At 43.0% G+C, this 20,574-nt stretch overlaps 1 protein-coding gene across 1 annotated transcript in view; it reads right to left on the bottom strand.

Moving 5' to 3' along the window:
- The window catches only part of LHFPL1 (LHFPL tetraspan subfamily member 1), a 52,290-nt gene extending 36,362 nt beyond the window's left edge, over positions 1-15,928 (bottom strand). The window contains exons 1-2 of the mRNA XM_065916653.1: positions 15,547-15,928; positions 2,055-2,153 (exon numbers count right to left, since the gene is read on the bottom strand). Of these exons, the coding sequence (XP_065772725.1) occupies positions 2,055-2,153; positions 15,547-15,928 (481 nt within the window). The remainder of the gene's footprint in view (positions 1-2,054; positions 2,154-15,546) is intronic.
- Between the last annotated feature and the right edge of the window lie 4,646 nt (positions 15,929-20,574).

Here is a 20,574-nt window from a genome sequence, read left to right as displayed (position 1 = left end):
TTGCCAGGGACTGGCCACAGGGAGGAATAAGAAGTGGCTGCTAATGGGTAAGGGGTTTCTTTTGGGGATTTTGAAAATATTTTGAAATTGGATAGTAGTGATTGTACAACCATGTGAATATAGTAAAACCCACTAACTGTACACTTTAAAAGGGCAAATTTTATACTATGCAAATTTTTATATCAATAAAACTGTTACTTTTTTCAGTTAAAAAAAATAAACTTTACTTTTTAGAGCAGTCTTCGGTTCACAGCAAAGTTGAGTAGACAGTTACAGAGATTTCTCCTCTGCACCCTGTCACCACACCCACGACCACCCTCACTGTCAACATCCCACAGTGGAGTGGAAAATTTTTTATGACTGATGAATCAACACTGACACATCATAACAACCCAAAGTCCATAGGGTATATTACAAATCACTCGTGGTATCATACGTTCAATATGCTTGGACAAAGGTGCTTAGTCACTCAATTGTGTCCAACTCTTTGCAATCTCATGAACTTTAGCCCACCAGGCTCCTCTGTCCATGGGATTCTCCAGGAAAGAATCCTGGAATGGGTTGCCATTTCCTTCTCCAGGGGGTCTTCCCGACCCAGGGATCGAACCTGCATCTCCTGCATTGGCAGATGGATTCTTTACTGCTGAGCCACCTGGGTGTGTCCACCATTGTAGTAGATACTGAGTCTGACAGAACAGTTTCACTGCCCTAAAAATGTTCTGTTAAAGCCATTATTTATTTATTTTTTTAAGTAGAATTATAGGAGTAAGAACCCAGTAAGAGATGTGTGCTAAATCTTCAGCTTTCTCTACCCTGGTTAGCAGCACCAGTGTCTTGCTTCTTTTTCCTTCAGCCCCTGCCCCCAAAGTTTCTTTTTGAATTTCTTTACTCCTTCCTTCACCTATGGTAGAACCATTGTGTTTACCAGTCAGCCCCACCCTGAACCAGGAACACTGGACATGCTAGGGTCTTCATTTTGTCACATCTTCTCTACAGTCCTTTCCTTATATTATGTTTGTACAGTTAACAACTCTCTCCAAAGATGAGTCAGGTAAGGCTCAAAAAACAGTCTGAGGTAACAGAGAAAAGGGAAGTATGGGAGCAAAAGCTTTAGTGAATGGGTGGCCTCATTGTTCCAAAATCCTCTACTACAATTGAAAATACTCAAGGAAACCTAGACATTCCATCCTGGTAGTTTGGACAAGTATTTTGAAATCTTCCAGGTAGAGTCTAATCTATTCCCAATTCACAATAATAAACTTAAGTCATTCTCAAAGAAGTTGGCAACCATAGAAGAGTCCAAAGTTATTTCTGTCACCCATTTTAATATTTAACACCTCTTGTCATTAACATGCCAGTAACAATGTAAAAATGCCAGTAACAATTCCCAATGTTTAACTTAGGTTCCTAACGCATGATATAAAACAAATTATCTCTTGCTTTATGCTCAGTGGAGAGTGAGAAGAACTGCTATTGATTTGTATTTGGAAAATAGTTGCCTAGAAAGAAATACTAATAGAGTCTAGGACTTATTCAAAGGATGACAGATCTGCAGTCTCTAAGCATTTAGAATCCCTCTGTAGATAAAACTGAAACTGTTAGCTGCTCAGTCATGTCCAACTCCTTGCAAACCCATGGACTGTGGCCCACTAAGCTCCCCTGTCCATGGGATTCTCTGGACTGGAGTGGGCTGTCATTTCCTTCTCTAGGGGATGTTCTGGACCCAGGGATCAAACCCAGGTCTCCTGCATTCCAGGCAGATTCTTTACCATCTGAGCCACCAGGCAAGCTCTCTGTAGACAGAGTTGCCCTAAATCGGTCACAGAACTCTGGGTAAAAGTACATAAGGGTGTGGTAAGACATCATTAAAGAAGCAGAATTTATGTTCAATCCTTGTAAATTAGCAAGGCCACATGAGACTAACCAAGATACCACTTCCCACAAGCTAACACAATGAAAGAGTCAGGCAAGCACCACTAGCAAGTACAGGCCCCTCTAAGAGCACTTTGAGAAACCGATTCCCCATCACTGCCATCTTGCACAAGCCATCTTACCTAACTGGAATTGATTGGAGACATTCCCACACGTTTGCATTATCTCCGGGCTATTCCATCCTAAGGGGTATAATGCACAGCCTGAGCTTATCAGCAGTCCTGGAAAAAAAAATACATACAGGCAGAAAAAAATATAACAGGCCTCTGTCATCCCAACATCCCCTCTGGATTAGCTCAGCTCAAATTCTGCCTCTTCCCCTCAGAGTTTACCTTTCCTCTTTTACCCTAGCTGTCTATGACCCTATCAACTTAACAGGATGTCTTTACTGTGTCATGGGTGGTGAGCTGCAACAGATAGTAAAGGGGCCAACTCATAAAAAAAAAAAAAAGGACAGTATTGGGGATTGAGACCAACCAATGTACTTTTTACAGCCAAAATGTTTTTGCCAATGATTCACAAAGCTGAGTTGGCCTCTCCAACCAGATTCCTCTTCTATCTTGGTCTGATTTACAAACAGCAACAAGGTAGAGACAGCTACTTGTCCCTACAATTCAGCCTTTTCTAAGAGTCAGGTCAGTCTCTACTAGTTGAAGATAGGTCATGATTTCTGTAACTTGAAGTCAGTTGCCAGACTGAGATCTACACAAAGCATACATATTATGTAGGCATCTACTGGTGAGCAGGGGACCACAATTCCTCCTCCAGAAACACTTCTGAGAGAACATTCCAGCTTCATGCTAAGCATTCCTACTTTCTTTAGCTTTCAAAACCTTCCACTGTGCCCCTTGCCTTCATCTCATTTTGTTGAGGTCATTTAGTTATTAGAGGAACTCTGTGCGATCTTAGTGATAACATTACTCTTCTGAGTAGAGATATAAATCTGGGTCTACTTGCTGGCACTGCCTTTTAAGGACATTTATGTCAACTACAGCTTTTATTTGCTGCCTAGGTTTACATTTTGTAACCTGTGACCCGCTCCCCCTTGCCTTTGGCGATCATGTATTGGACTAAGCATTGGCATCTGACACAAGAGCAACCAAATTCATTGGCTGGCCAGTAATGGGTGATATAGCATGCTCTGAAGAGAATAGCTGGGCCAGATTCTTGTTTCTGAAAATTTTAATCAAGGAATACAGAAACGTTGTGCTAGTTAGCAGATGGAGCAGAAGATAGGGAAAAAACACCAGGAGGTAAAATCAAGTCTGTGTCAAGCTGAAGCCAAGTTCAATCCAAAGTTATGAATAGACGTCAGTTCTGGGTAAGCTGAGCAAACTGATTGGTAAAAGAAGAGAACACAGTGACAGAAATCAGATACACCGTGAAGGGAAACTCCATACTGCTCCTGAAAGAGTTAGGGAATTCAGTCCTTGTTAATGGCTTTCCAGTTCCACTTTTCTTTTTTTTTTTTTTTCATTTATTTTTATCACTTTTCTTATGTTATAATAAATTCCGTTTTCATTGGAGAACTCAAGTCTCTGCTACTTACAACCAAGAGAGTCTAACTACAAGAACACTGTACTTGAGTGCTACATCACAGGTCATGGGACGATCACCTACCACGAGTGTGGATGCAGAACCTAACATAGTATAGAGCCCCCACAAAGCAGATATTTGATTAATGGTGACTAACTGGCATATTTAGACGTTCCAGAAAGGTTCCAGACAGTGAAAGGCAGGCTGCTCCAGGGACTACTAGCCTCACCTTTGCTTCTCTCCTCACTGAGGAAGATTCTATGTACACTCTGAGATGCTAATAAGCCCACTTTGCCTTCAGCTGAAGCCTTTTCAAAGGTCTTAACACACTCGCTAAGCTTGTTAGCAACATGGCAATATGAGCTGTTCTCAATATTCAATGAGGCCAGAGAAAAAGATATGGACCTAAAGAAAAAACAAGAAGAGTTTAAATAGGAAAACAGAAGGAACTTTCTGATGGTGAGAGAGGGTTGAGAAACTAAAAAGAATGACCAATTAAGGTTAGAAATTCCCTTCAGTGGAATGCTTAAAATTAAAAGACATTCTTATCTGTCCGATAGTCTTAAAGGAAATGAAACTGGTCACTCAAAAGACTTTTCTAGGCTCTGGAATTTATCCAGTGGCAATGGAACAGCACTCATTTTTTTTCTTACCACAGATAAACTGAAATCATATGATATGAAGAGGTATGCACCAAAGTATGTGATCCCAGAGTATACACAATGGGTTAAGGACAGAATTGGAAATGAAACCTCAGCCTTTTCCTGCTTTCAGAGTCTACCCTTTGAGAGAAGAGTTAATAAAAAAATGAGCTTTTCCACACAGAGTAGGAAGAAAAAAACACATGTTTATAAAAGAACAGCAATTCTGTATTCCAGCCTCCACACTCAGATCTCTGGGACGGGCATGAGCTCTGACTTTTCAAGCAGGGGCGTGTGTTAGCTAAATGCCTTTCCTGACATGGCAGGAGGAACCTACCATCTTCTTCAGCCAAGTCACAGATCACCTTTTCCAGGAAACCTTTCCTCACCATCCCCAGTGCCTACCCCAAGCAAAGTTACATATTCCTTCCCTCTGCTCCAGAAATACCCTGTGCTTACTTCTGTGATCAGAATATTCTGTGATATAAGCCCTTAAAACTGCTGCCTGCTTTCATTACTGGACTGTGCATTCCTTGAAGGCAGGTACCATATTTATCTTCAACTATGTATCCTTGTTACCTATTTATTATCTGGTATGTAATAAGTGCTCAATAAATGTACCTGTGTCAGAGTATGCTCTGCCTATCTAACAGACAGCTTCTTTTGCTCCCACTTCCCAAGGGGGGAGCCTTCTGAAAGGATCTCCATGGTAGACATGAGAGGTCATCCTAGACACTCCATACAGGTACAGAATTTTAGAGAAGGAAAGGCGTTCAGAGAGTATCTACTCCAGTCTCTCTCCATTACAGATGTGGGTGCTGAGACCCAGAGAGGGAAAGCAATTTACTCAAGGTCGCAGAGCCAGTTGCTGGCAATGCTTTTCTTACTAATAAGAGAGATCCTTAGAAGTGCTGTTCTTCTAGATGCAGGTGTCCAGAAATGATCACTTTTTGGCAACAGTATCTATAGTAGGCACTAGGAATCTTATAGGCATTAAGAGTCAGAGAAACAGCACGATGGCTTAAGAGAACAATACAATATTATATACTTGAAATTTGCTAAGAGAGTAGATCTTAAATGATCTCACCACAAAATAATTATGTAAGGCAATTTATGTGTTCTCTAACCTTATCATGATAATCCTTTCACAATGTACATCAAATCAGTGTATTGTACACCTTACACTTACACAATGTTATGTCAATTGTATTTCAATGAAGCTGGGGAAAAAGAGAGAGAGAAAGAGATTGGGTTCTGTAGTCCCTAGATCTAATTTCAAATTCCAGCTCTGCCCCGTAGAGGCTGTGTGACTTTGGCAAGTTACTTAATCTCTCTGTGCCTCAGTCACCTCATCTTAAAAATGGGAATAATAGTACTGTAACTTATAGGGCTGTTTCCAAAAGTAGTACTCATAAAGTTTCCAGGCACATAGTATGTGCTCAATAAAGATTTATTACTATTATTAAACATCAACCTCTTCCTCTGGCTCTTCCCTAACTTTCTACTTATATTCTCCATGCTAATTTCTTCCTCACATTTTTGTCCTCATAACAGTTGAAAAGTCAAAAGCTGAACAAGGCTTGATTTTAAAGTCACCTGCTTGGAGTTGTTTTCTTGCAATTTTTCTCAGTAACCAAGCCAGAAAGTAGGAATCTGCCAGGTATGTATTCTGCCCCAGTGTAGGTGGCCACATGCTCTTTTCAACCTGCCCTATCACCCCTCCCATCCCCCATTCTCCCTCCTGCCTTTCAGACAGGTGAACACAATAGGTTATAAACATACTTCATGGACTTGTTCCATACAAGTGCATGCTTTATTGCACTTGTAGCAGAGGATTATATCACATTTGATCATAGATGAATAAAGATGTCCAAGGAGACATATTATTTTAAAAACAAAGTCACAGGGTAATTTATCCTCATTGTTGAATGGTTCTGTGAAGACCCACAAGATATTCTAGAACTAACACTCAAAAAAGATGTCCTTTTCATTATAGGGGACTGGAATGCAAAAGTAGGAAGTCAAGAGATACCTGGAATAACAGGCAAATTTAGCCTTGGAGTACAAAATGAAGCAGGTCAAAGGCTAACAGAATTTTGCCAACAGAATGCACTGGTCACAACAAACACCCTCTTCCAACAACACAAGAGAAGACTCTACACATGGACATCACCAGACGGTCAATATTGAAATCAGATTGATTATATTCCTTGCAGCCAAAGAAGGAGAAGCTCTATACAGTCAGCAAAAACAAGACTGGGAACTGACTGTGATTCTGATGATGAACTCCTTATTGCCAAATTCAGAATTAAACTGAAGAAAGTAGGGAAAACCAATGAGCCATTCAGGTATGACCTAAATCAAATACCTTACGATTATACAGTGGAAGTGACAAATAGATTCAAGGGATTAGATCTGATAGACAGAGTGCCTGAAGAACTATGGACGGAGGTACATGACATTGTACAGGAGACAGGGATCAAAATCATCCCCAAGAAAAATAAATGCAAAGAGGCAAAATGGTTGCCTGAGGAGGCCTTACAAATAACTGAGCAAAAAAGAGAAGTGAAAGGCAAAGGAGAAAAGGAAAGATATACCCATCTGAATGCAGAGTTCCAAAGAACAGCAAGGAGAGAGAAGAAAGCCTTCCTCAGCGATCAGTGCAAAGAAGTAGAGGAAAACAATAGAGTGGGAAAGACTAGAGATCACTTCAAGAAAATTAGAGATACCAAGGGAACATTTCATGCAAAGATGGGCCCAATAAAGGACAGAAATGGTATGGACTTAACAGAAGCAGAACATATTAAGAAGAGGTGGCAAGAATACACAGAAGAACTATACAAAAAAGATCTTCATGACTCAGATAACCATGATGGTGTGATCACTCACCTAGAGCCACACATCCTGGAATGTGAACTCAAGTGGGCTGTAGGAAGCATCATTATGAACAAAGCTAGTGGAGGTGATGGAATTCCAGTTGAACTATTTCAAATCCTAAAAGATGAGGCTGTGGAAGTGCTGCCCTCAATATGCCAGCAATTTGGAAAACTCAGCAGTGGCCACAGAACTGGAAAAGATCAATTTTCATTCCAATCCCAAAGAAAGGCAATGCCAAAGAATGTTCAAACTACCGCACAATTGCACTCATCTCACACGCTAGCAAAGTAATGCTCAAAATTCTCCAAGCCAGGCTTCAACAGTACATGAACCGTGAACTTCCAGATGTTCAAGCTGGATTTAGAAAAGGCAGAGGAACCAGGGATCAAATTGCTAGCATCCATTGGATCATCAAAAAAGCAAGAGAGTTCCAGAAAAACATCTATTTCTGCTTTATTGACTACACCAAAGCCTTTGATTGTGTGAATCACAACAAACTGGAAAATTCTTAAAGAGATGGGAATACCAGACTACCTGACCTGACTCTTGAGAAACCTGTATGCAGATCAAGAAGCAACAGTTAGAGCTGGACATGGAACAACAGACTGGTTCCAAATAGGGAAAGGAGTACATCAAGGCTGTATTTTGTCAACTTACTTATTTAACTTTTATGCAGAGTACATCATGTGAAATGCTGGGCTAGATGAAGCACAAGCTGGAATCAAGATTGCCGGGAGAAATATCAATACCCTCAGATATGCAGATGACACCACCCTTATGGCAGAAAGTGAAGAACTAAAGAGCCTCTTGATGAAAGTGAAAGAGCAGAATGAAAAAGCTGGCTTAAAGTTCAATATTCAGAAAACTAAGATCATGGCATCCAGTCCCACCATGCATGCATGCATGCCAAGTTGCTTCAGTCGTGTCTGACCCCGTGCGACCCTATGGACAGCAGCCCACCAGGCTCCTCCGTCCACAGGATTCTCCAGGCAAGAATACTGGAGTGGGTTGCCATTTCATTTTCCACCAGTCCCATCATTTCATGGCAAATAGATGGGGAAACAATGGAGACAGTGAGGGACTTTATTTTGGGGGGCTCCCAAATCACTGCAGATGGTGACTGCAGTTATGAAATTAAAAGATGCTTGCTCCTTGGAAGAATAGCTATGACCAACCTAGACAGCATATTAAAAAGCAGAGACATTAGTTTGCCAAAAAAGGGTCCATCTAGTCAAAGCTATGATTTTTCCTGTACTCATATATGGATGTGAGAGTTAGACTATAAAGAAAGCTGAGTGGCAAAGAATTGACGCTTTTGAACTGCGGTGTTGGAGAAGACTCTTGAGAATCATTTGGACTGCAAGGAGATCCAACCAGTCCATCCTAAAGGAAATCAGTCCTGAGTGTTCATTGGAAGGACTGATGCTGAAGATGAAACTCCAATACTTTGGCCACTTGATGGGAAGAACTGACTCATTTGAAAAGACTCTGATGATGGGAAAGATTGAAGGCAGGAGGAGAAGGGAATGACAGAGGATGAGATGGTTCGATGGCATCACCAACCTCATGGACATGAGTTTGAGTAAACTCTGAGAGTTGGTGATGGATAGGGAGGCCTATCCATGGATAGGTATGCTGCAGTCCATGGGGTTGCAAAGAGTCGGACACAACTGAGCAACTGAACTGAACTGAATACCTGTCCCCTGGAGAAGGAAATGGCAACCCATTCCAATATTCTCACCTGGGAAATCCCATGGACAGCGGAGCCTGGCAGGCTACAGTCCATGGTGTCACAAAGTCAGACATAACTTAGCGACTAAACACATACTTGTCTCCAACAGTTATAATCAATTTGGGATGTGAAGATGTGCTTCAAATAGTAACATAGAAGTCATTTTCCAGTGACAAGCCCTGCCACCTTCTGGAAGACTGGGGGCTTATTAAAAATATAGATTCTTGAACTTCACCCTCAGGGATTTGATTCAGTAACTGTAGCCCAGGAATATGCATTTCAAAAGCACCCTCATGATGCTGATGCCTCAGGCTCTGGTACCAGCATTTGAGAAAAACACCACTAAAAATATGAAAAGCAGGAGCTCTGGTGGTAGAGAAAATTAGTTTAAATCTCAGCCCTGCCCTGTATGAGCTGTAGCCCTGGCTCCAACTTTTCTATGTGTCACTCCTAACTAAGGATTTACTGCTCCTCCAGCCACGTATGCCCCTGGGAGAAGTCTGTCCCAACTGCACATGCTCAGCTGGGTACTTCCCTATTCTCACCTATTTCTAGAAAGTGAAAGCCCTTTCGAGTGTGTTACTGTCCTTACTCCTCCACAGCTCGTGTGCAGATGACCAGTGGGTGGCCATACTGTTTCCCTTCTTCAACGGCTCCTTCCATAAGAATCCCATCACAAAGTGTACCAAGTGTCCTCCCCAAACATGGTTGCTATAGTTTTCAATCATTGCTCTGACCAAGCCGAGGTCTGGAATTAGACACTTTACTTGACTTCAGCCCTTGTGGAATCTCAACGCCAATACAAATGTTTGTGCATATGATCTCGAACAGACCTCAGAACCCTCTCTTCTGCTGCAATCCTAGCTGTCCTGAATCTTCCCCTGCTGCCAGAATTACAACTTCCCCATATTTCAACAGCTGTGTAATCCCCTCCCAGCTGCACATTCTCAATTAGGTGGATGCCTAGTCTTTGTCTCCGGGCAGAGAAAACCTCCTCAACTGGCTGTTATGAACCCCCTTTGCCCATCATCCCTCCCAATCACAAGTGCAACTATTGAGTGAGCAGTCGTTTTGTTACACTTCACACTCCACCCTCAAATATCTGTCCAAATATGGCTATTTGGTAGCTTGAATTTACTACCTTGAGCAGAAGTCTAGTCTGGGTTAATTTGTTATTAATTTGTTCAATTTATGGCTCTTGTAGCAACTTCAGCTCAAACATGGTGGAAAATTTATGTTTATGGTCTAACTATATCTCAGCTTTCCCTTCCCAGGGAACTCCCCCACTCAACTCTCCCATTCATTTCACTGCATATTCTCTCTCCAAGTTATAAGACAGTTCACCTCTTCTAGAGAATTTTAAAATAGATCAGGGAGGCTTCACAGAGAGGCTGTACTTAACCTGGCCTTTTAGACATAGACAGATATTTGCAGGCAGAGATGGAAGAAAAGGGAATTCCAGAAAAAAGCAACACTATGAGTGAAACTGAGCAGAGGTTCTCAAATGTTAGTGGGTACTGGAATCATGATGGGAAAATAACAAATAGATAACAAATCCAAGACAGTAGTTACCTTTGCTGTGGAGACAAGGGAATACGATCAGGGTATGAAGACGTCAGCAACATTAGTAATAATCTATTCCTTAAGCCTTAGGATGCATATATCTGAAATATTTCATACTATACTTTGAAAAATAAATCAGTCAGCCTGAGAGGCTATGTAGAATCCAGAGTGCCAGGCATCAGCTCTTATTCAGGAGATTTAGGAAGGCACTAAGGAATCTGCATTTAATAAGCACACCAGGAAATTCTTATATAAGTGCTTCATGGACCACTCTGAGAAACACTATGATAGAACTTCCTCTCCAAAGAGATAAAGAAAAATCAATGACACCAGTGCAGAAAGCCCAAGGCTGAGAGTCAGAGGGCCTCGACCATATTCTCTGCTCTGCTTCAAATCTTCTACATGAGTCTTTGTTAATAGGTTAACTCCTTTAAACACCATTTCCCAAACAGAAAGCCACTTTTATAATCCTTGCTCAACATGGTAAAGATAAGTTAAATGATGACTGATGACACTTTGGAAGACTTTCCAGGAAATGCTTGGTTTGCAGAGAAGATAATGGTTTTTAAAAAAAACACCACCCTTTCCTTGAATCACATTCTCAGTGATCTGTCTCCAATGGCAATTTTCATTCAGCTTGAAGCATGTAGCATTAGGACCTTATGTGGAGCAAAACATTAGTGCCTGTCTGGATGTGTTGAATTCTATCTGCTTAACTAAACCAAAACAAAAAACGTCCAGAGTGGTAGTTCTTACTTGGGTTGGGGAAAGGGAACACAGAACACACATCAGAGTCACTGGTGAGATTTTTAAAAAAACATGTAGCCTTCCACCTGTTGCTATGTATATTAGTATGAGAAAGAAGGAGAGAGACCATTTTTTTAAGCACTCCAGGTGATTCTGATACATTCCCTGCTCTAGAAAGATTCTTGGCCTCCCTCAAGTAACCTGATCCAAGATCTTACACTTTTTCCTGCCAAGAGTTCTTTATATTTACTTCTCACCTATTTCTTCTTCGGTTAGCTCTCACTGAAGGTAAAGGATAACTCACAAGCATGTTGCATGTGTATACACAGGGGAATGTAAATAATGACCTTGTTCTCAGGGATCAGGGGCCAGCTGGCTGGAAACCTCAGCATCCCCGGGGTTGAAATAATCTCCTGACCAGATGTTTCCTTCCCCGGTTAGAGGAGGGCATGAAGGTCCCAGTGGAAGGCTCTCTGGACCCTACACTTGTCCAGCTGGATTGGCTGCAGGTGGAGCAAATAGGACCCAAGGGCCCCATCAGGTCACCTTGCTGAATCTGACTCAGGCCAGCAGTTCTTTATTTCTTCCTGTCTCTCCCACTTCCCACCGCTCATCTCTGTGGACAGCCGCCAAACTGGGGAACAAAAGTCAGGCAGAGGGGAGGGAGTAGTTCTTAATGGATACTCCATCTCTTCAGTGGTTTGGGGTCTGGCAGGGATAAACCAAACCTGAAACAAATGGGTTCCTCCCCCGATATATTTTGGTTAATGCACTAGCTCTGAGAAGCAGTCTGGCCTGGAGCAATGAAATCAATTTCCCTCGGTTGAACAACAGGCTTCAACTTAACCCCCACAGCTCTTTCTCATATGTCTTTTATCCGTGCAGCTCAAAACGCTCTTCAGGTTTGGCTTTCTGCCACTAACAGAGCCCATCTCTGAGGAGTGAGGCACAAGATCTCTGAAGAACCTTGGATAATGGTTGTATGCCAAGGGGTGCCTAGAAAATATGATACATTCAAGCAGGCTTTACCATTCCTTCACATCTGATATAACCTTGACAGGCTCCAGTTTCTAAAAAGGAAATGAAAATGACTCTTAGTTGGCTGGTATTACAGATGGGGAAGTTGTGGAAATTCAGCCATCTGTCCAGTATTATTCCCTTGCCCAGGGAGAAACCTTGTGGCACACCTTGGGTCTTAACTCTTTCCATGACTACTGTCAAATGGCATTTTATTCTTGAGTTTTAAAGATCCTCATCTAAGCATAAACACTGTGACTATGTTCCTGTGAGCAATAGCCAATGGGGAATATAAAATGGCAGAAATCATATGAGATGAAAATGATACTGATGTTTCTGTTGCCTCTGCATGACATCTGCCACTCAGCTAAAGTTCTTCCCCACTCAGTTCATGGGTGTCTAAGTCTCCATTGCATGCATGTGCGTGCTAAGTCCCTTCAGTCATGTCTGACTCTTTGTGACCCTATGGACCATGGCCCTCCAGGCTCCTCTGTCCATGGGATTCTGCAGGCAAGAATACTGAAGTAGCTTGCCATTTCCTTCTCTATAGTATCATCCCGACCCACAGACCTGCATCTCTTGTGTCTCCTACATTGGCAGTCAGGTTCTTTACCACCAGCACCACCTAGAAAGCCCAAGTCTCCATTACCTAGTCACATCTTCCTTCAACAATTTGAGTTTCTGGACCTCAAAGGTGAGATCAACCAAAATGTATTATATGGAGACCCACAGAGGTTTCGTGAAAGTCTCACTCAAGCCCAAGGTAGGAGGCAAGGTGGCTGTAGGAGCCAATGTTAATTCTTAGAGTCAGATGTAGACTGTTGCTACTGTCCTTCTTATTCCTACCAGTTAGCCCCTCCTTACTCTCTGCTGGAAACTCTTAGAAAAGCAAATGAAGCTAAGTTTTCACTCTCAAGTCAGAAGAGAAGAGAATACAGGGTGCTAATATCCTTGAATGAAAGTCTGGAAAAAAGGAAAGGATGTGAATGAAGCCAGCTCTCATGTGACCAACTTATCCCAAAATATACCAGACATTGCCTTAGCCATATGTTCATTCTTTCTACCGTTACTGAATACCTGCTATATGCCAGGCGCTGAGTTGGGCCCTGGGCTATAAATATGAGTTGTAAGAAGCACTCCTTTCTCTGCCAGCTAAGTATCACTTCCTGAAATAATGAGCCCATAGAAGTACCAAGCTAGTCATAGTAAGCCCAAGAAAGCAGGTGAAAGGTGAGCCTACTTAAGATTCATTTGTAATATCTGTGGAGCCCACAAAGGGGGGCTAAAGTCATTGGTTTAGACCAGCCTTAGTAACCTGTTAGCTCTGTACCAGGGTTTTCAAGGGGAAGAGAGAAATTAATGTAATGACTTTTCAATATGGCCAGAAAATCATTAGTAATGGGAAAGTTCATACATAAGGGAGATTAGAATGTTAATTCAAATTTAAAATTTTTACAGTGAGTCTAAGGAAAGAGGGAAACATCTTAACATCACCTTAACTGGCACAAAAAGAGAATCCGGTACTTTTCATAAGAAGGCAAGGAAATCATACCTTAGCTTAGGGTTTCTCAATCTTGGCACTATTGACATTTGGGACCAGATATTTCTTTGTTTTGGGGAGTAGGCAACTGTTTTATTTTTATGCATTGTGGTATATTTAACAGCATCCCTCATCTTTATCCACTGATTGTCAGTAGCACCCTCCCCAATTTGTAATAATCAAAAATGTCTCAAAGACATTACCAAATGTCCTCTGGTGGCTGGAGTGAGGGGTGTAAAAAATCAGTCCCTGATGAGAAGCACTGTCTTAGGTCATCACTACCATTGCACCCCAAGGCTACTTGAATGCAGTCATCGGAGAGAAGAAGAAAATGAGGATCTGGGCTATCTTGCCAATGAACCAATTCAAGGAAAGAAGGGAAGTGAACATGAGAGAGATCAGTCATTTGCTTATAGCCACAGGGCAGCTTGACAAAAGAGCCAGAAGTGGGATCGAAGTTTCCTGGCTCCAGTCACCCACACTGTGCTGCTAATGGAGATGACAGTGATAATGAAAAGGAATTCTAAAACTTTTCAGGAACAACAACAAACTTCAGCCATTGATTCTACCAGCACTTTTTTCCATTTCCCCATCCAGGTGTAAAAAATAGCTCATACATTCACACATATATCTGCCTGTGTGTCTAAACTTGCCTTTTTCCTCTCAGTTCAAATGAAACCACTCCCATTGCTTTCCTACTGTCTGCCATTTTTGCATTTTGTCTTTTCCTAGCCCATCCACACACTGCCAGCATCCCAGGTCTCCTGCACTAAATTTAGAGGCAGACTGAATGAGAGAAAAGATAAGTAGAGTGAGTCGGGGCCAGAGGAAACCTGAATAGACTGTTGATGGCTACCAGTCAGGGCTAGCCTTAGATGTTGCCAGATAAGTGGTCAATTGCAATCTGCCTGGTAGCTAGCATTTCACTATTAGAGATGTATTTTTTTGGTGAGGACTGCATATTAAACTCATTTAGTAATTAGAACCTTTGTGTATGTGTTAATCAGATCACGGTCCTCAGATAACTACCAGCGATCAGGGATCTTAGAGGTCAAGTTTATTTGGGAACTGTAATACTGGAGTATCGGAGAAGGCAATGGCACTCCACTTCAGTACTCTTGCCTGGAAAATCCCATGGATGGAGGAGCCTGGTAGGCTGCAGTCCATGGGGTCGCTAAGAGCCGGACACGACTGAGCGAATTCACTTTCACTTTTCACTTTCATGCGCTGGAGAAGGAAATGGCAACCCACTCCAGTGTTCTTGCCTGGAGAATCCCAGAGACAGGGGAGCCTGGTGGGCTGCTGTCTATGGGGTTGCACAGAGTCGGACACGACTCAAGTGACTTAGCAGCAGTAGCAATACTGGAGTATAGAGTTGTATACCATACTAGTAGTATACTAGAGTTACTTCCTCTGCAAAGCAGACCTGGATAATATGTTAAATGGGCACTCTGCAGGAAAAAGAATGTGATGAAAATCAGGGCCAAAAAACAGATATCAACTCTGCCTACTAGTCAATCTTGCTGTAAATAAAACCCTGATGTAGATTGCACTTTGGGGAGTCCCAGACCAGGTATCTCAAAGGATCCCCCATTCAGAGCCTTGTTGTTGTTGTCCAGTTACCAAGTCATGTCCAACTCTTTGTGACCCCATGGACTGTAGCTCTCCAGGCTCCTCTGCCCATGGGATTCCCCAGGCAAGAATACTGGAGTGGGCTGCCATTTCCTTCCCCATGGGATCTTCCCGACTCAGGGATCGAACCTGTGTCTCCTGCATTGGCAGGCAGATTCTTTACCATCTGAGTCACCAGGGAAGCCCATTCACAGCCTTAGCCCATTCACAGCCTTAGAGTTGGACAAAGAGGAGAAGCTGAGAGTGGATTTCCCTGTAAGGCAATATGCCCACTACGCCCACCCCTGCAAAGCTCCCCAACCTCCCCAATCTCAGCCACACAGTCTTACCTCCCACGAACTGTGCAGCTCCCATGCAACGTCCCATCATTCTGGAGATGAGTTCTTCCATGCAGCAGCCCAGGACAGCAGCCAGTGCCACCAGGAGCAGCAGAGCACAGCCAGCACCTGTCACCACCGTGCACATCTGCCAGGCCAGGCTGGGGATGGCACTGAAGCTGGCATAGCGCCCACACTCTTCAACCATGATCAGACTCTGCCCCTCTCCCCTCACAGGGTAATTGCACCTCCGGAATGTGCTGAATGACACTGGCTTCCCCAGCTGAGATCCAAAGAGCCAATAAGGCAGGAAGTAACTGGCAGAACTGGTCACGGCGGTAACAAGGGACAGAAAGGCCCAGAGGGTCCCCACCAGGGTCAGGCTGCTCCTCATGGTCCCAGGTTTCTTGGCGGGGATGGGGAGATGAGTCGGTTCACAGCACCAAATGCAGAAAGTTGTCATGTAGGCTCCACCAGCCTAGTTTTCATCTGCCTGGCCAGCCTCAGGGCTCAGTCATGTGCTTCTTGGCCCTTACTTCTGGATAAGGTTATTGTCTCGAGGACCATTTGGGTCCCTATGGGATTCTGCTCTCCACCACTTTTCCCATCTTCCCTTCCTTCCACCTGGTTCAGACTTCTATGGTCTCTAGGCTGCAATGGAAGAACCACAGAAGTGAGTTAGTGACTGTTCCATCTACTCCAGTGCAGCCTGTCCGAGTGTGTGCATGCTAAGTCACTTCAGTTGTGACCAACTCTTTGTGACACTATGGATTATAGACCGCCAGGCTCCTGTGTTCATGGGATTCTCCAAGCAAGAATACTGGAGTGGGTTGCCATGCCCTTCTCCAGGGGATCTTCCCAATCCAGGGATTGAACCCACATCTTTTACATCTCTTGCATTGCCAAGCAGATTCTTTACCACTAGCACCACCTGGGAAGCCCAATGCAACCCAAACAGACAGCTTTTAGTTCTTGACATCTAGTATGGAACAACGGGTAGGAGGGAGGCCTGAATCAAACCTAGGCTCTCCAGAGAGCCCCCAATTTCCAATGGAAAAACTTTGTTTACCTGAGGCCTGGAAGGAGGTACTGTCTCAAGAGGGCCAGGAACCAAGGTGATTTCAGAGAGTGAAGGAAGAAGGAAGATCACTCACAGGGCCTGCCCACACTCCAAGGGAGAAGAGGGAAGGAGCGCTCACCATGGAGTGCCCATTTGACCTTAGTAGGATATCCAATAGAGCATTAACTTGGGCTTTCCCAGTATTGCATCAGTTAGGTTTAAATGGGTAAATAAAATAAGGGGCACCTACTCTCACTCCCTATGTTCATCACTGAGCAAGCTCTGTTCAGTCACTTTTCCCCAAGAACAAAATGGGAGGCACCTTCCCAAACAGTGAGGGTTGTTTAACACTAAACTGTTTACTAAGAAAAACTGCCCAGTCCTTTGCTGAATGTAAACATGAAAACTTCTCCTCTCTCTGAAACAGATCTGGTGCCCCCTGCCTGGCTGCAGGAACATAGATCTCGAGCTGTAAGGGCCTTTCAAGATGCCTTTTGGAACAAGTCGTCTAAGATTCAAGATGCTGAGTGCCTTTTTAGATCTAATCTCCTCAGCCCAGCTCACAAATGGCTTTCACAGACCCCACTGTCAAAAATCAACTGCTTCCCTCCCAACTACATTAATCTGCCATTGCATTCTGGCCTGTTTCTCAATGAAGGCAGCCAGAGACCACACTGCAGCTTGCTGACAGCCCTGTGAACATCTCCAGCAAACAGATGGTGGAATCTGTTTCAGAAACTCCATGATTCATCACCACTGCTTAAAGTTACAGGTGGTGGGAAAGGGGAGAGGGGATAGGGGACCAAAGGCAGGGGAATTATAGGAACTGTCCATGGGGTCACCACCTTGCCAGTTGAGACATGGCCAGCAACAAGTAGCAGTTGTACTCAGGATCTCAAGGACCTTGCCCAGCCATGAGCCCTGTCACAACTATCATCAAACAATGTCTGGCATGAAGCAGGCACCGCCATCCATGTATGTTTAATGAAACCCATTCTAGAGAAGCATCCAATTTCTAGGCTGCCAGAAATCTTGATGAATCACCTAATTCAAACTTTTTTTTAACATATGGGGAGGTGTGGCCCTGTAAGTGGGTAGTGATTTCCCCTAAATCACAGAGAAGTTAGCAAGCAGCCAGACTGGAATAAGAAACCCAATCTACAGATGCCTAGGCCAGTACTTTTGTACTCCACAGTGCAAACCACCCTCCTCCTCTATCACTTTACAGATGGGAATACAGAGAGGAAATGATTTCCTCAAGGGTAAAGAACTAGTGAAGTACCCTGGCTGGATCAGAGTCCAGTTATCCGATTCTTAGTATAAAGCTCTTTTCTTGCTCCACCACAATTCCCCTCCCAATACAGATATATTGTGTGCTGTGTGTTTTGCACAGGAAGGGAGCAGAGACTATAAATTGCAGGTGTTTACTTTGGAATGTTAGGGCTTGGGAAGAAAGTGCCCTGAGCTCGGCCCTAGGGAATGAGGCTTTGTACCTGAGAGTTGGGGGAATGAAAGAAAGATGTGACGCAGGGTTGAAAGCCAACAGGAGAAGTGAAACTAGTCTTGAGTAATTGCTGTTAGAAAGCAGGTATGCTTGGCCACAATGAGGTAATGCCTCTGCTTGCTATATTAGAGCATGTAAGATTATGGAAAATGCAAGCAGCTCTCTTTTATGAGCTCACTTCCTGGTGAAGAAGCCCAGGCCAGAGGATGAGAGGAAACAAGCTGATAAACAACTGCTGGGTGCACCATCATATTCCCTTCCAAGATCATTATTTCATGTGCTCTGCCAAACAATCTCCTCAGGTTGGTAAGAAAGGTAGTACCCCTGGTTTACAAATGAGCAAATATGGAATCTAGAAAAATCGTACTGATGAACCTATTTGCAGGGAAAGAATGGAGATGCAGATGTAGAGAGTGGATTTGTGGACACAGTGGGGGAAGGAGAGCAGGATGAATGGAGAAAGTAGCACTGACATACATACACTATCATTTGTAAAGTAGATAATTAGTGGGAAGTTATTGTAGCCCAGCCTGGTCCTCTGTGATGACCCAGAAGGGTGAGATGTGGGGAGGGGAGGAAGGCTCCAGAGGGAGGGGATATATGTATAATTACTGCTGGTTTGCATTTTGTATGGCAGAAACCACCATTGTAAAGCAATTTTTCTGCAATTAAAAATAAATTAAAAAAAGAAAGCTAAGGAACTTGCCCAAATTTACACAGTGATTCAAATAGCAGCACCATCATTTCTCACCTCTCACTTCACATTCCCCATAGTCTTCCTCATCACACCAAGTGTTTTGATGAAAAGCTTCCATGGTTTCCCACCCACAATGGCAAATCTGTTTAAGGATGATGAAAAAAATCAGACAGGAAGGACAGGCAAGGCAAGAGGAAGGTGAGTTTCTCTACCCAGCTTGTCACCATCAAGACCAGGGCATTAGCTATTTCAAGTTTGTAGTCAGAACTAGCCCCATATGTCCACCATGAATGTTTATCATCTTGAGATCAAGTTCCAGTACAAAATCCAGTAGAAGGGCAGAGAGTATAAGGCAGAGAAAGGGATTAAATCGGTGAGTGGTACCTAGACTATACTAAAATAGGAGGAGGGCTTCTGATGTAAGGTAATCACCATCTGGGCCAAGTCAGGCTGTTTAAAAAACTATAAGACTACTATGGTAACCACTGTTACCATCATTTCATTTTAAAGATGCTATTTTGAAGCCAAGAGATAGGAAGGTGGAATCACAAAATTCAGTTTAAATTAAATATGTTTAGCTTTAGAAAAACTCATTGGCTTTCAGAATTTAAATACTTTCAACTTCAGGAAAAACTCGTTCTCCTTATCTCATTTAGAACTAGGATGTCCAGCCATGCTAGTTAACTTGGGACTAAGGGATGTGGGATTGTCAGGGATGAAACTGTAAAGAACAAAGTCCCAAAATGGATGAGCTAGTCACTCTATCTAGGACTAGAAGTGTGGTGAGCCAGCACAATCCACGGACAGCAGGTTGAGAATCACTGCCACAGATAATTTTCTCTTGCTCTCTCTCTAGGACTCAAACAATATGAAGTGAAAAGTGACCATGGAATTAAATAATGGAGAGATGAAATCTTTATATCCTGAAGGTAAAATCTTTCTGAATCATAGGCTTGACCTCATGCAGTCAAGAAAGGGAGGTCAGAGATCCCATTGCTCAATATTTTCTGAGCACAAAATAAGCTCCAGTCCAGCTTCTACTATGGCAATCGGCCATGTGGGGTCTGCATGTACACTGTTCTACCTTCACACAGAGAAATGCATTCAACCAAGTGCTTTGAGTTACTGCACCAGCTGTCATGGAGTAACCTCCTTTCATGATAGCGCTCCAAAGCAATCAAGTTCATTCCCAGGAGCTAGCCAAGTCTCTTTTACATTCACATAAATAAAAGTCACACACAATGCTATACTTCACTTTACTTCTATTGTATATTTCATGTAGCAATCACTTTGTTTCCCTGTCCTGGAAGGCCTCACCACACAGCCACAGTGGATTTCAGAAACCAAGAACTCATCCCGGTGCTCCTGCTAAATTGTCCAGTAACCAGGTATTGCTAGGTTGGCTACTGCCCCTCTCTCTTTGTTTATCACATGGTCTCTCCCCCTTCATTGCTCTATCTCCTCAATGGATCACATGCCTGTTTCTGAGAGTGGCTGTATGAGATGCAGTGAATATGGCTAGAAAGTTATAATGACCAGGGTGGAAGCATGAAGCCTGCCCTAAATTTATTGTCCTTACTAGAGACTAGTAGTATGGATACAGTGGTCATTCTAACATAGACTAATGGATAGAGGTCATTTCAACCTATAAGATACAGGAAACCCTCCTAAGTCATACACATCAAATGATTATCTATACTGCTTTTAAAGAACTCTAGAGGAAAGAGGACTCAACAGTTTTTCTCAGTAGCTTGATGACTCTCACTGTCAATAAATCAT

This window comes from Muntiacus reevesi, chromosome X (genome assembly GCF_963930625.1).
Source record: "Muntiacus reevesi chromosome X, mMunRee1.1, whole genome shotgun sequence".
NCBI lineage: Eukaryota > Metazoa > Chordata > Mammalia > Artiodactyla > Cervidae > Muntiacus > Muntiacus reevesi.
This window is presented reverse-complemented; position numbering and strand designations above follow the sequence as displayed.